Raw genomic sequence first — 16,908 nt, 5'->3', positions numbered from 1 at the left:
CACACAGAGCACACAGGGGACACAGAGCTGGCAGATCCTCTATACTACACCACACACAGAGCACACAGGGGGCAGAGAGCTGGCAGATCCTCTATACTACACCACACACAGAGCACACAGGGGACACTGGATATTAGAGCGGAAACTTCTTCCTGTGCTTTATACTGGTCCCCAAATAATTCTCACCAGTGAATGATGCAGCGCGCTGTAACACGACTGTGTCTGATACATCTATGAAGGCCACAAAGTCCAGGCCCGGTGATGGCGGTGGGGGCTCCTGCGGTGCCACTGGATCATCCACTAAGGGTGACACTTTACTCTTCTTCCTCTTTGCCGTAGTTTTCTCTGGATCTTCCCCGGTGAGGGATTTCTCTAGGAGCTTTGCCTGATTCACAGTAGCTGGGAATCCATCCATAATCCACCCAGTGTTTGCTGGAATACGACTGAAAGCAAATATATATATATATATATATATATATATTGTCTATACATTACAGCACATAGTATATATATATATATATATATATATATATTAATCAAATATATATTCAATATATATATATATATATATATATATATATATATATAAAATCATAACTAGGATACAAATAAGGCTGGGTTCACACTACGTTTTTGCAATCCTTTTTTTCATCCGTTTTTACAAAAAAAAACGATCCATCTGTGTGCATCCATTTTGATCTGTTTTTCTATTGACTTCCATTATAAAAAAAGATCACTAACTAATTTTTTTAGTGTACACAAAAATGTGGTTGACCACGTTTTTGTGTAAGGTAAAAAACAGATGTGTTTTGATCTGTTTTTTTTTTTTTTTGTGTGTGTCCATCAGTTTTTTTGTAAACACGGATTAAAAAAAAACATTTTGCAAAAACGAGGTGTTGCCCTAACTTAATTCTATCTAATAAATAGGGCATATCCAAGATATTACATCAGTCCCGGATATGTGATGGACACACAGGTGCGGGGCTCGTTACATCAGTGCTGGTCATGTGATGGACACACAGGTGCGGGGCTCGTTACATCAGTGCTGGTCATGTGATGGGCACACAGGTGCGGGGCTTGTTACATCAGTGCCGGTCATGGGATGGACACACAGGTCCTGGTCATGTGATGGACACACAGGTGCAGGTCTCGTTACATTAGTCCTGGTCATGTGATGGACACACAGGTGCGGGGCTCGTTACATCAGTCCTGGTCATGTGATGGAAACACAGGTGCAGGCTCGTTACATCAGTCCTGGTCATGTGATGGAAACACAGGTCCTGGTCATGTGATGGACACACTGGTGCGGGGCTCGTTACATCAGTGCTGGTCATGTGATGGACACACAGGTGCGGGGCTCATTACATCAGTCCTGGTCATGTGATGGACACACAGGTGCGGGGCTCGTTACATCAGTCCCGGTCATGTGATGGACACACAGGTGCGGGGCTTGTTACATCAGTGCCGGTCATGTGATGGACACACAGGTGCCGGGCTTGTTACATCACTCCCGTTCATGTGATGGACACACAAGTGCAGGGGTCATTATATGGCACAGCTCTAACTCTAATAACTTTACTGCAGCTGTAAAGAGCTGTGCACCTTGTTGCATTAAAGCTGTGGTGTAGCTATACTATATGATAGAAACAGGACAATCCTGCAGCCACCAACCACATCGTCAATATTAAAGGCCCCAGAAAAATTGAGAGCTGCAACCTGTTCCTCACTGGCACCTCCTGTAGTCTTGACTTTCTGTAGGTCTGTGACATCCACCCCTTGTGGAAGGGTTTTAGGTCACAGCTTCCTATGTGACATGCAGCCTCTGTAATGTATAATGTTATGTGGTGCGCTGACCTTCTTCAGTCACGCACCCTGACATAAAAGCGCCCTCAATATGAACCTCAGGCCGTTCATTTCCTCTATAAAACCTAATGACATGAGCTACAATATGTTTTCTTCACTATATTCTGAGAAGTGAAATCAGAGTACGAGCCTAGAAGGTGTTGTTTTCACTGGATGAGTAATGTTCTGAGGTTAGCGGCATGAAATCACGTAGGGTTAGATCACGGCAGTAATCACTATTGGACCCCGCTCGTTCCTGGTTACAGGTCCTGATATTCCTAGTGTGGGACAGGAGCCAACCATGAAGGATTATTCCCATTTTGACTGGTTATGTCCTATCTACAATTGTGTGTGCCTGCAGCCACCACTAGAGGGAGCTCAGTAGCTCACTGCATACTGATAATACACTGAACTACATGATAACCCTGTACACAGTAACAAATGTTAGTCACTTATGTGTTTTTGATGGTAAAACAGATTTACAGATTGAAGGACCAAAAACAAATACGCAGAAAAGTGAACATTCACCTTACAGGCAAAAGTTTATACATTAATTTTTTCAAGAAGAGGAAAGAAGAGTTATTTATGGTCCCCAGGGCATACAATGAACATCTGTCCACCCTTAGGCAAGATCCAGACAAGTAAAAGTACATGACTGGCAATGCATACGGCATCCGTGAAGAGAGCGGCATTTCTGTAAGCATCACCGTTTACTAAGTGCAGCATACGTTTACTGGGCTGGGGTCCCTCACATCTGAGATAACAAATGTTAAGTGAGTGTTGATGGAAATAAAGTCCCTGTTCCTCTATGGTGCACTATGCCAGCAGTGTAGAATGCAACAAGAACAGTGTCCTGAGCTGCCAATCATCTTGGTGGAATCTATACCCGTTCTACCAAAGGATAGATAAAAAAACAGTACTTCATACTTTAAAAATAGGAATCACAAAACATCATCTTACTTGATGGCCTCTATGAGAACTTCAACAAGCAGCTCGTCTGGCACCGGCTTTCCTTTTCTCATATGTGTCTCCATCATCCCCCCTAGCTGAGCCCGCCACGAGAGCTTCAAGAAAAAAAACAGATCATCAAAGGATGTCCAAAAGGATTATGTCCCCCCCCCATACCTGTGTGACAGCAGTATGGGGTATGTGCACTGCCAACTCATTCAGACCGGCGCTACGGGAGTCACGTTCTTAAAGGGGGTAGTGATGCGCTATTAACAGTATGTACAGAATAGGGCATAACCCAGAGATCGTAAGGGTCCAACCACTGGGGCCTTCAGCGATATAGACAACAGGGACCCTGAATCCTCAGCTGGAACTGCTGAAGAGATCCGAACGCAGCTAAATTTAGCTGATATTTGGGGTCGTCTTTCTAACGATGGGGGGGGGGGGGAGTAGGAAGGACAATGTGGTTTGAGCGTAACTACCCCAGATTAGAATACCCCTTTAAGACTGCATGGCATCCTGAAGGCAAACATATCATTAAGGGGTGAAAGCAGTGTGGTTTTCAATCTCAGTGCATGATGGGAGTCGTATTCACAGACCGCACCATAAGAACAGGCGAATGGTGCAAAAATCATGAGGTGGGTTTACTAAAAACTTTTTTCTACTCTCTGGAAACCCTCATGAACCATAAGGAGCCTGGTCATGTGACATCAGCTGTACTATACCACTTTGTCCTTTGGTGCTGTAATGTCTCTCGGGGACTTGGTGGTCTGTGGGTGAGATGATTCATCACCACCTAAAAGACATGAATATAACATATTATTACAGATACTTCTCTCCCCTTTAGATCTCTATTGACTTCTATGGGCTTCTGTAACCTGTTCTCTTAGTGCGCTAAGAAGTTAGCACTCCTTATTACATTCGCCCCTGCCCCTGTTGGCTGCCTTTTTTAAAATGGCCGGACTTCGGCTGTCTCTGCATGAGTCTACAAGCCAGAGGTTGCAGAAGGTCTTTGGCCAATCACATTCACTGTTGCTCGGAACATGACCCTCAAAGTGAGGGTGGTAAGACCATCAAGTTGTGGTGCACTTTCCAATATTACAAGGAAACTGATACAAACTGCAAGACAACCTGACTGTGTTATATGGAGCGGGATGTCATGTGCACAATATCCTACATCCCAGAGATACTTACTCTTAGCTGCAATAATACTTTCAGAGGATTGGGTTTCAGGCCCATCCGGGGCAGCAGGAAAACTCTCTGTCATCTGTTTGGGAAAAAGAAATACAAAATCTATCACATGTGGCCTTTTCCCTCTTTCCTGATGTTTCCTCCCCTTCATCTCAGCCTGAGCGTTATACACGGAGAGATGTGCAGGCGGCAGAAGATTGCTTTTTGACAGGTTAACCCAAGGGGAACTCTGGCGAGAAGTGCAATTTACTTCTGTTTAAAAATCTCTACTTTTTCAGTACCTATCAGCCGCTGTATATCCTGCAGGAAGTGTTGTATTGTTTCCAGTCTGACACAGTGCTTTCTACTGCCACCTTTGACGATGACAGGAACTGTCCAGAGCAGTAGGAAATCCCCATGGAAAACCTCTCCTGCTCTGAACAGTTCCTGACATGGACAGAGGTGGCAGCAGAGAGCACTGTGTCAGACTGGAAACAATACACCACTTCCTGCAGGACATATAGCAGCTGATAAGTATTGGAAGACTGGAGATTTCTACATAGAAGTAAATTACAAATCTACATTATTTTCTGGTACCAGGCTGAAATCTAAACTCCACATCCATTGATTTACTATAAAGCCTAGAAGGAACAGACAATCCCCGGTCCGTTCATATTCTATACCTTGTTGCCATCGGCTTCTTCCGGATCTGCTGCAGGCACACTGACCTCTTCTTCCATTTCATTCTTCTGATAGGCCTTAACAGACTCCTGCACCAGGTCATCCACACTAAGCACCTGGACACCGTATGCTGATGACAGGAAACACAAGAACGGATTAATACAGCAAACATATATTGTAAGGTCCCCATACACTCTATACTTTCACCTGTCTAAGATGTATGGGGCAGACAAATGGTATCGGTGGAGATAGGGTTCAGGTGTGATGAAAAAAATCACTGTCTGACCCCTTTGTTCTGGGAGAGATAAGCTGCAGTCAGAGCTCTCTGGATGCAGCTTAACCCTCCCCATAGAGAATACAGGACATAGTAGAGTCATTTTATCTAATGTCCTAAATACAACAGAATAGCAGACTCAGTATTACTACACCTGAAAAACTCAGCTCTGCTACTCAGTACTGCAATAATGAAGGCGTCTGGGGAGCAGACAGCATGGCGGTACCTTGTGATAGGTGCTTCAGGCAGGTGCTCTTCCCAGAATAAACATTTCCAAGTATGCAGCCTTTAATGGGGAATGGAGGAAACACTGGAGGCACCGTCGGTGCTGGGGGTGGATGAACGATATCCAGCAGTCTGTGAACTACATGGCCCAGGACGTTATTATTGGGGGCAGGTTTCATGGCTCCGGGATCAGACGATGTCCACTCTCCAGTCATGGTCTGTGAAAGAACAAAGAGAAATGTCAGGGACAGGTGACGGGGACATCAAGAGTCTCTGTCCACATCATCTGTCATGGAACTGTCCCATACACCTTATACTAAAGTCAGCTCAAACCTTCATAAGGAAAAGGGCTTACTCTACAGTGCCCCCTCCTGGAGGAAGCTTAGAGGGCATCAAAACATCATAGGTGGCATTGTGGACCCAGGAAAGTTATATGACACACTGAAAGGATATAGTGATGAGACCCCGGACCCCCTTCCTTTATCTCATTTAACACAGTGTTAAAAGATCAGCCAGTGATCAGCGTGACAATAATATAGAACTATGGAAATACTTTTTGACAGCATTGTTGCATTACACTGTCAAATACTTTTCTGGTTCCTCAAACCCCAGGTTGACCGAGATCACGTCTACCTAAACATGAAAGTAGGTCACATGCATCTTACTGCTAAGCTGTAGAATCAAGGATGCTGCCATAATAGTGATGTCAATAGGCCTCATCCCCCGGGAGAAAGCTGCAGCATCTATGTCACTAACCTTACCTACCTAACCTTCTCCTATGTCACTAACCTTACCTACCAAACCTTCTCCTATATCACTAACCTTGCCTACCAAACCTTCTCCTATGTCACTATCCTTACCTACCTAACCTTCTCCTATGTCACTAACCTTGCCTACCAAACCTTCTCCTATGTCACTATCCTTACCTACCTAACCTTCTCCTATGTCACTAACCTTGCCTACCAAACATTCTCCTATATCACTATCCTTACCTACCAAACCTTCTCCTATGTCACTATCCTTACCTACCTAACCTTCTCCTATGTCACTAACCTTATCTACCAACCCTTCTCCTATGTCACTATCCTTACCTACCAAACTTTCTCCTATGTCACTATCCTTACCTACCAAACCTTCTCCTGTCACTTACCTTATCTACCAACCTTTCTCCTATGTCCCTATCCTTACCAACCAAACCTTCTCCTATGTCACTATCCTTACCTACCAAACCTTCTCCTATATCACTATCCTTACCTACCAAATCTTCCTGTGTGTCACTAACCTTACCTACCAAACCTTCTCCTATATCACTAACCTTACCTACCAAACCTTCTCCTATGTCACTAACTGTACCTACCAAACCTTCTCCTATGTCACTATCCTTACCTACCAAACCTTTTCCTATGTCACTAACCTTACCTACCAAACCTTTTCCTATATCACTATCCTTACCTACCAAACCTTCTCCTATGTCAATAACTGTACCTACCAAACCTTCTCCTATGTCACTATCCTTACCTACCAAACCTTCTCCTATGTCCCTAACCTTACCTACCAAACCTTCTCCTATATCACTAACCTTACCTACCAAACCTTCTCCTATGTCACTAACTGTACCTACCAAACCTTCTCCTATGTCACTATCCTTACCTACCAAACCTTCTCCTATGTCCCTAACCTTACCTACCAAACCTTTTCCTATATCACTATCCTTACCTACCAAACCTTCTCCTATATCACTATCCTTACCTACCAAACCTCCTCCTATGCCACTATCCTTACCTACCAAACCTTCTCCTATATCACTAACCTTACCTACCAAACCTTCTCCTATATCACTAACCTTACCTATCAAACCGTCTCCTAAATCACTAACCTTACCTACCAAACCTCCACCTGTGTCACTAACTGTACCTACCAAACCTTCTCCTATGTCACTAACCTTACCTACCAAACCTTCTCCTATGTCACTATCCTTACCTACCAAACCTTCTTCTATATGAGTACTTTACCTACTGATCCTTCTCCTACACCACTATCCTTACCTTCCAAACCTTCTCCTATGTCACTAACTGTACCTACCAAACCTTCTCCTATGTCACTATCCTTACCTAACAAACCTTCTTCTATATGAGTACTTTACCTTCTGATCCTTCTCCAATGTCACTATACTTACCTACCAAACATTCTTCTATGTCACTCTCCATACCTACCAAACCTTCTCCTATGTCACTAACCTTACCTACCAAACCTTCTCCTATGTCACTATCCTTACCTACCAAACATTCTCCTATGTCACTAACCTTACCTACCAAACCTTCTCCTAGGCTACAATACCACACACAACCTAAGGAGAAGAGAGGTGCTATTTCTGGGGGTAAACAGCGAGTAATTCTGGATAACCCCTATAAATATGATGTGAATGCCCCCCCCCCCCCGACAAGCACTGAAATGGTGAGATTTATTTGACATTTGGCTTCTAATCTACCACCTAATACAATAAAAAAAAATACATATACACTGCTACATCTGGTTCTTGACCACATTAAATGTACCATAGGCTATCACTAGGCTGACCACCAGAGTTTCAGCACTCTATGCTAACCACCAGACTAGCACAAACTAAGAATTTCCTTTTACTTAGTATTTCTCAACCACTTTCTCATACACCAATACACCCACAGCAATGGCCGCTACAATGCCCTGGCGATATAATAGCGGTATCATTCTCATTGCTAGCTGCAGTCAGTGCCCTCATGTAATAATTTTACTGTGTGCAGATACGTCTTGGATCCCAGGTCTGGTTCTAATGTCTCATTCAGCCCTATTGCCATAGGTCTATAAAGTTCTTTACCAATAATAACACTGGTGTCAGAATGGGTCGTTCTATAGAGCTCCCTGTACCAGGGCGGTGCAGTAACAAGTCATTTCCTAAGATTTCTTCCCTCCTGGATCTTCATCCATCAGCTGTGATGTATTATAGAGAAGTGGAAGCGTCAGCCACGAAGTGGAGACCAGGAACGTGTCACCGAGTACTAGGGAGCATAGTGTATGAAACACACCAACACTGCTGACCCCACAACTTAGACCGAACTTCATCTGGTACCAGACCAAAGACTGTGCCCGGAGGGGGCTTCATGGCTGACAGCTGTATGCAAGCCTTATATCACCAAGAACAATGCTAGACGTCAGAGGCGTTTAAAGCCACCACCACTGGACACTGGAGTAGAGGAGACATGTGCTGTGTAGTGCGGGATCACACTTCTTTATCTGGTGTCTGATGGATGATATGGATGGATTATCTGCCTGCCGGCATTGTGTCAGCTGCACAGTATGGTGGAGGAGGATAATATTATGGGGGATCCTCGGGGGTCGATCTGGGCTCATTACTTTCAGTAAAGGGAAATCTTAATGCTTCAGAACCTACACATGGACATCCACACATCTTTGTGGGAACAGTTTGGGTTCGTCCTTTTCTGCTCCCCTATGACTGCCCCCAGTGCACACAGCAAGGTCCATAAAGACATGGAGGGGACTTGAGCCCTGACCACAACCCCATCCAACATCAAGACCGGAGATTGTGAGCCCGACCTCTCCCGACCTGACCTCACTAATATCTTCTGGATGAATGGTGGAAATTCCCACAGACACCTCCAAAATCTTATAGAAAGTTCTCAGAAAAGTGGAAGCTGTTATACCTGCAAAGGAGAAGCGACTGGGATCGAATGGGATGTCCCAATAGCTCCTTCAGGTGTAATATGTAGGTCCATATCATGTAAGTCTTCATTACTTCCTTCATTACTTGCTGCCTTGAAAGCAGACACATATAAGCAGCCCAAGCAGCTTAGACTAGGAAAGATACAAGGCACAGGGATAGAGATTTGAAGCAGGGGACGTTCAATATATACTTTGCCATATTTATGTTGAGTCTTGCCTTAAGCCCATTCTGCGGGAGGATATAAGTGATGATAATGTGGAGTCTCTTTGGGTAGAAATAAGGGGTGGGACGAAGAATAATAAAACTCCTATAGAAAGAAGTAAGCAAAAAATCTCCTTATAAGACAAATAAATGTGGCAGCGAAGCAGGGGGAAGTCATTATTATGAGGGACTTTAACTACCCAAATATAAACTGGAAAGCAGAAACCTGCAACTGCAGCAAGGGAAGCGGGTTTTTTGGAAATAGTAAAAGATAATTACCTTTCCCAACTAGTACAGGAACCAACAAGAGGGGGGGCACTCCTGGAACTAATCTTAACCAATAGGCCAGACAGAATATCAAAAATAGAGGGGGGGGGGGGGGGGGTCACCTAGGTAATAGTGACCACAACATATTAAAGGGGTTGTCCAGTGAAATTTTTTTTTCTTTCAAATCAACTGGTTTCAGAAAGTTAAATAGATTTGTAATTTACTTCTATTTAAAAATCTCAAGTCTTTCCATACTTATAAGCTACTATATATCCTGCAGGAAGTGTTGTTTGTTTACATTCAGAAACAGTGCTCTCTACTGACATCTCTGGCGGAGTCAGGAACTGTCCAGCGCAGCAGCAAGTCCCCATAGAAAACCTCTCCTGCTCAGGACAGTTCCTGACTCTGCCAGAGATGTCAGTAGAGAGCACTGTTTCTGAATGTAAACAAACAACACTTCCTGCAGGATATATAGTAGCTTATAAGTATGGGAAGACTTGAGATTTTTAAATAGAAGTAAATTACAAATCTATTTAACTTTCTGATACCAGCTGATTTGAAAGAAAACATTTTTTCGCTGGACAACCCCTTTAAGTTTTCAATTATCCTTCAATAAAATGCTGAGTAGAGGGGCTACGAAAACATTACATTTCAGGAGGCTAATTTCCAAAAATTTTGGGGACATAGACTGGAACAATGCCTTCAGAAATAAAAAAAATTAGCAAGAGAAAAATTAGACATATTTAAGGGGATCCTGGGTAAATCGTGTGAACGACACATACCATATGGGAGAAAAGTAATAGAAATAGGAGAAATCCAATGTGGTTAACTACAGCTGTAAGGGGTGCAATAAATGATAAGAAACAAGCATTCAGACTACTAAAACAAGAAGGTCGTGGGAAAGCATTGAGCAACTATAGACAGAAGAATAGAATGTGTAAAAAAAACAAATAAAAGAAGCAAAAATTGTAACAGAAAGAAGAAAGTAAAACAAATCCCAAAATGTTCTTCACCTATACAAATAACAAAAGACTTAAAACTGAAAATGTTGGTACCCTCAAAAATAATCTGGGTGTAATGGTGGATGGGGAAGAGGAAAAAGCCAATTTATTAAATACATTCTTCTCTACTGTATTCACAGAGGAGAATCCCATAACAGACGACATGACTGGGGATAATATAAATCCTCCCATAAATCTCACCTGCCTAACACAACAAGAAATGGGGAGACGCCTGAAAAACATTAAAATCCATAAGTCACCAGGCCCAGAAGGTATCCATCCTAGAGTTTTGCAAGAATTAAGTACTGTGTTAGACAGACCGATATTCCTAATATTTTAAGATTCTATAATGACAGGGATTGTTCCACAGGACTGGCGCATAGCTAATGTGGTACCAATATTCAAGAAGGGATCAAAGAGCGATCCTGGAAACTACAGGCCCGTAAGTCTAACATCTATAGTAGGTAAAGTATTTGAGGGGATTGTAAGAGATGCTATACTGGTGTATCTTAATGAAAATAATCTTATGACGCAGCACCAGCATGGATTTATGAGGGATCGGTCCTGTCAGACTAATCTGATCGGCTTCTATGTAGAGGTCAGTTATAGACTGAACTTGGGGGAGGCTGTGGATGTTGTGTATTTGGACTTTTCAAACGCATGAAAGGTTAAAGTACAAAATGAGGATGCTGGGACTGGGGGAAAACATATGCAAATGGGTAACTGGTTGTGTGATAGAAAACAGAGGGTGGTCATTGATGGAACATATTCAGATTGGGTTTTAGTTACTAGTGGGGTACCACAGGGGTCAGTGTTGGGTCCACTTCTTTTTAATATTTTTATTAATGATCTTGTAGAGGGGCTACAAAGTAGAATCTCCATTTTTGCAGATGATACTAAACTGGGTAAAGTAATCAGTACAAAGGAGGATAATATCTTATTACAGAGGGATTTGGAGAAGCTAGAGGCTTGGGCAGTGAAATGGCAAATGAAGTTTAATGTGGATAAAAGTAAGGTTATGCACTTGGGCCGTAGAAATAATAAGTACAGTTATGTGCTAAATAATAAAACACTGGGTAAAACTGCTTCCGAAAAGGACCTGGGGGTATTGGTGGACAGTAAACTCAACTTTACTGATCAGTGCCAGGCAGCAGCTGCCAAGGCTAATAAAATAATGGGGTGCATCAAAAGAGGTATAGATGCTAAAGATGAGAACATAGTTTTGCCTCTTTATAAATCACTGCTCAGACCACATATGGAAAATTGTGTACAGTTTTGGGCACCGGTATATAAGAAGAACACAGCTGAACTGAAGCGGGTGCAGAGGAGGGCAACAAAGGTCATTAAGGGAATGGGTGGGTTACAGTACCAGGACAGGTTATCAAGCTTGGGGTTATTTAAACTAGAAAAAAGACGTTTTAGGGGCGATCTGATCACAATGTACAAATATATGAATGGACAGTACAGAGATCTTTGTAGTGGTCTTTTTACTCCTAGGTCTGTTACCATGACAAGGGGGCATCCACTACGTCTAGAGGAAAGAAGATTTCACCATCAGCATCGACGTAGGTACTTTATTGTACAAGTGGTAAGACTGTGGAACTCTCTGCCACATGATGTTGTTATGGCCGATTCATTAAATAAGTTTAGCCCTGGATGCTTTTCTTGAACAACATAATATTACAAGTTATAGGCATTAGATTTCTGGTGACACGTTGATCCAGGGATTATTCTGATTGCCATTGGAGTTGGGAAGGAATTTTCTCCCTGCGATGGGGCAATTGTCATCTGCCTTCCCCTGGATTAACACAGTAGGGTTTCCCTAGGTTGAACCTTATGGACTCTTGTCTTCTTTCAACCTTATTAACTAGGTTACTATGTTACTATGAGTGACTGGAAGATGAATGTTGTGTCTACTTTTCATCATATCTTCTAATAATAACACATTAAAGACCGTATGAGAGTACGAGAGCTCCAAAAATACTCTACAACCTTCGGTCTACTTGTGTAGCTGAGTAAACTTCAGATCTGCACAGATCTAAGGTAACATAGAGATACTGTGTAGACGGATAAAGCGTTATATATATATCAGGTAGCTGCAGGTACCTAAAATAATGCTGTGACTTCCTCCAGAGATAAGGGCGCAGTGTGTAGCGTCAGGAAGTGGCCTGAAGGCGTGATTATTGTGGTGAATGTTCCCCCAACACGGCAGGAAATATATAATAAATGTGAGTGTGTGTGTGGTGGTAGTACAGATACAAGCTATTCATTCACTCTATTCTACAGCGACAAGAACGGTTCAGAAGAGTGGATAAAGATACGAGACCATCATATATAACCTGTTAGCTTATAGCGCTGATCCTGCCCCCCTACACCAAATATTCCTTCCTGGTGCTTCCATGTTATATGAGAGGAAAAGTCAAGGAATTATGGGAATTGCAGGATCGGTAGACATGATAATCATATGCAAATGATGATTGAGTGATTGTCGAATGTGAGCGCCACTCGCAGATATACACAGACTCTCACATATCGGGTTATTAATGGTTGCCTGAGGGATGTTATGCCACGCCAAATTTATCAAAATCACAAAGATTCTCTGCTGGCAGCTCCCTTTGTAATAGCTAACCAATGATAAGGGCTAGATGGGGGACCGGAGACCCTGTGGGCCATGGTAGCAGGTCCTCGCAAAGTCACACAAACAACATGGTGTCAGGTGTTGTTTTGTTGAAATATGGCTCCTGGGACACCTTAGAGGAATGGCCAAACCACTGACTCCACAACCAAATGAATGTAATGCTGCCGAGCTGTTAGTGTACCTAGAGGGCTCTGGCTACCCTACATTATTCCACCCCGCACCATAATCTTGGGACATAGATGTTTCTTATGTGATCTTCATCACTATGTTGCGAACATGGTCTCCAGACCCATCACCATCCAGGCCAATGACTGAAGAGAATAGCCTCAATTTCATCTCCTTCATTCTCTATTGCCATCTTGCTCTGAAGCCTTTAAATGGGTATTTCACTCAAACTTACCTCTTAATATGTTTCTGCCCATGGTGAGACTAACAATTCATTCCATACTTGTTATTATCTTTTTAGTCTTCTTCTCCCCGTGCTGAGCTGTTGCTTTCTGCTGAAGACGCAGAAAACAGCGTGTGAGCTTTTCTCTCCATCTCCCCCTTCCTTCCGAGATGATGTAAACAAGTCCCTATCTGCAACTTTGTAATGCTGGGAGGGTTAAATTGAGGTGAAGTTGCTGATGAACTCATTGTGATTAACCCTCCCAGAATTACAAAGTTGCAGATAGGGACTTGTTTACACCAGTTGTCTAAAAAGGGGGAGAAGGGGGAGACAGTTAACAGCCTGCACACAATTTTTTTGTGTCTTTAGTAGAAAGTAGCAGCTTAGGACTGGGGAAAGGAGACTGAATAGATAATAACAAGTATGGAAGGAACTGGGCAACAACATATGAAAATGTTATGTTTGAGTGGACTATCCTTTTGAGGGTCTTGGCGTAAGGTCAATGGACACCTCTGGCTGGACCTTCTGTCTTGTAGCCCAGTGTGGCCTCCTGATGGTCATGTAGACACTGTGTGAAACCCTAGGCTTGGTATGTCACTCACAGTACATCATGGGTCACTACGCACAATTCTTCAAATCCAACTACCTGCCTGTACAAAGCTTCCTCTCTTTGCACCTCTTGATGTAATTCCAGTTTGTCACTGGTCTCTCAATCACTAGGACACACAATTTTGAACGGCGCTGACATCTCGGACTATGGTCTCAGTTACTGTCTTAGAATCTTTCCCTCTCAGTTAGAGAAAGTGGTAGAAATCGCTACGCACAAGCAAGTGTAGAATTTTGGATAGTCGTATAAGTTTAAATTTTTTACAGCAGTAACCGTAATGTTTCGGTCCATATGGAACTTCTTCATCATACACCTGGTGTTATGCTGGGTTGATGGTTACTTCACCAAGTCGGCACTCCTTGCCTCTTGATTGGGAGTTGGACCCCTCCTCCTATAACCACTTTAAAGTGTCACTGTCGTATTTAAAAAAAAAAAAATTTCAGAAATCAATAGCACAGACGATTTTAAGAAACTTTGTAATTGGGTTTATTAGGCAAATATGCCATTATCTGCATTCAAAAAGACTTTCCCCAGGCCCCCCCCCCCTCCTTTCTCTCCTTCACTGCTCATTATCAGGAAATTTCAACTCTTTTACATCAGTCGAGCCCTGTGTAACCTACGGAGAGGGGAGGGAGGAGGAGGGGGTTAGTCGCCAGCAGAGAACAAAGGATTACACAGAGGGACCTGTGTGAAAGCGGTATTCAGAGGTCAGAGAGGTCAGTGCTGACTTCAGAGGAGATAGCCCGGTGATGTAGCTGTAAATTAACTCTTTGTTGTCCTGTTTTGGTGCCTCATCTCCCTGCACCATTCCCCTCTTCATAGAGAACAATGAAGACGGGGGAGAGCTTCAAACTGCTTCTTCATGATAAAAATGCATTTTTCAGTTAATAAACCCAATTACAAAGTTTCTTAAAATCGCCTGAACTATTGATTTCTGCAAAAAAAATGTAAACGACAGTGACACTTTAAGGCTGTCACAAGGGGTAAATTATCCCACCTTAGTTAGAGAAATTGGAGATAACTGGCACATTGATGTACAGGAGGCATCCCACAATCACACGGTACTGAACTGATTTCTGAATTTCATTTGATCTGGTTTCAAAAAGTTTTTTGTGGCTAAAACTTAAAATTAACATTGTGCCTGGACCCCTTTACAAAATAGAAAAAAATAACATACTGACCCAACCTCAGTCCCCCACAGCCCATGTTCACCTATGTCCGGACCCCAATCTCTCTTCTTTTTGCGCTTGTGATTGGCTGAGCCAGCAGGTCCTGCTCCTGAGGGGTCTTTTCGGAAGCAGAAGGAAGAGAGAAGACTATGGGACTGGATGGAATATTTTGTAAGGAGTTCACGTTAATATGCCAGAGCCAAGGAGCCTGCGTACACAGTGACTGGAGCAGATTGTATTGCAGAGGCTGAGCTGGGACGTCTCTTTTCATTATATATGACAGATAGTTGATGGGTGGGATGCCATGTATCTGACTCTCGCTGTCAGACTCAACATATATTGTATTCTTGGGAATAGACTTCTATGACTTGCAAGGTTAAGAAAAATGACTGCCTTATAAATCTTAGGATCTCTGACAGCTCTCCAGCCTGTATATATATTATAAATCTTAGGATCTATGACAGCTCTCCAGCCTGTATATATATTATAAATCTTAGGATCTCTGACAGCTCTCCAGCGTGTTCTCTTGTAACCCAGGTCACACCTCTTGTTTTTCTCACCTCAGCAGGAGAGATTATAATCAAGGTAGATTCAGGAACACGATTAGTGGAGATGAAGCCGACACATGTTATTGCCATCATCTGGGTACAGCCGCAAAGTACATGTAATCGTGGCAATGCAAACAGCACTTTCCTTACAGCACCTATGGGGTTAATGACCTGAAGTGCTGCCGCCCACTGGTGCAGTGAAAAAAGAAAAGAACATTTACTGCATATTGTTTTTTTATTGTTCACATGTATTACTTATTGTCTCCTAATAACTGGATGGAAAGGTTTATCTTTATAGCTATTCCCGTAACGTTGGGTTTTTGAGTATCATGCAGCTTTAAAAGGAGGTGGGTGGAATCCTTCAAGGGGGATATAGGGAAGAAGTCAGTGGAGGAGGCACACATCTTAAAGGGGTGGCTGTTTTCCAGCTGTTTTGCACACTTATCCTTGGACTTGGTGTGTACAATGGATAGGTAGGTGGTACGTGTCACAGTAACATCCACATGATGCCAGGACACAAGGTCTCCATCATGCTGCTATGCCACTTTCATGGGGTAAACAGGGGTCATAAGGGCTCTGACCGATCTGCAGGCACCATACACAACAAGCTGCCACATCCTGCGAGACCTTACACCTTTCTATCATAGACAGCAGGAAGGTTTTTTCTAGCAGTTTGCTCTACAGACGCTTTTCTGTGGGATCAGACTAGAAAGGCTATTTTTTACCCCCCTTGGTGCCCATTAACTTGCCCCACTTGCCCTTTCTTTGATCCCTTTTGGTCGGTACTAACCACTTCATACGGGGAACACACAAGACCAGCCGGTTGCTTCCAACTAGCGAACCCAAACTCTCGGCAATGATTCCCGCTGTCTGCCCTCTCCGTGGAGAGGGTGGATACAGCGCGAGGACCGCCTGGAAAACTAGGATACAGCCATAACCATAGGCTGTATCCCAGTTTTCCAGGCGGTCCTCCCGCTGTATCCACCCGCTGCACAGAGCGGGCAAACAGTGGGAATCTGATGCCGAGCGTTCAGGTTCATACGAACCCGAACCTCAGCGGTTTCGGGCCATCCCTACTTCCAACACTTAAACTCCATGAACTGACCGGGCACACTAATGCCTAATACATGCCATGCTCTGACACTGTCACCGGATGATCAGAGCTATACAGCAGAGGTATATATTGGGAAGTCCCTCAAGGTATATATCATTATTAAAACACAATGGGGGA

General features: G+C 43.3%; 1 protein-coding gene across 3 annotated transcripts in view; it reads right to left on the bottom strand.

Annotated features, from left to right (window-relative positions):
• SPEF2 (sperm flagellar 2) overlaps positions 1–16,908 on the bottom strand; it is a 100,173-nt gene that overhangs the window by 56,594 nt on the left and 26,671 nt on the right. For all 3 annotated transcript variants that reach the window (XM_069963060.1, XM_069963061.1, XM_069963063.1), the window contains exons 11-16: positions 5,142–5,358; positions 4,644–4,771; positions 3,985–4,057; positions 3,516–3,586; positions 2,803–2,906; positions 187–443 (exon numbers count right to left, since the gene is read on the bottom strand). In XM_069963060.1, coding sequence (XP_069819161.1) covers positions 187–443; positions 2,803–2,906; positions 3,516–3,586; positions 3,985–4,057; positions 4,644–4,771; positions 5,142–5,358 — 850 coding nt within the window. The remainder of the gene's footprint in view (positions 1–186; positions 444–2,802; positions 2,907–3,515; positions 3,587–3,984; positions 4,058–4,643; positions 4,772–5,141; positions 5,359–16,908) is intronic.

This window comes from Dendropsophus ebraccatus, chromosome 3 (assembly GCF_027789765.1).
Source record: "Dendropsophus ebraccatus isolate aDenEbr1 chromosome 3, aDenEbr1.pat, whole genome shotgun sequence".
In the NCBI taxonomy this organism is placed as follows: Eukaryota; Metazoa; Chordata; class Amphibia; order Anura; family Hylidae; genus Dendropsophus; species Dendropsophus ebraccatus.
The sequence above is the reverse complement of the archived record's forward strand: the minus strand, read 5'-3'. Positions and strand labels throughout refer to the sequence as shown.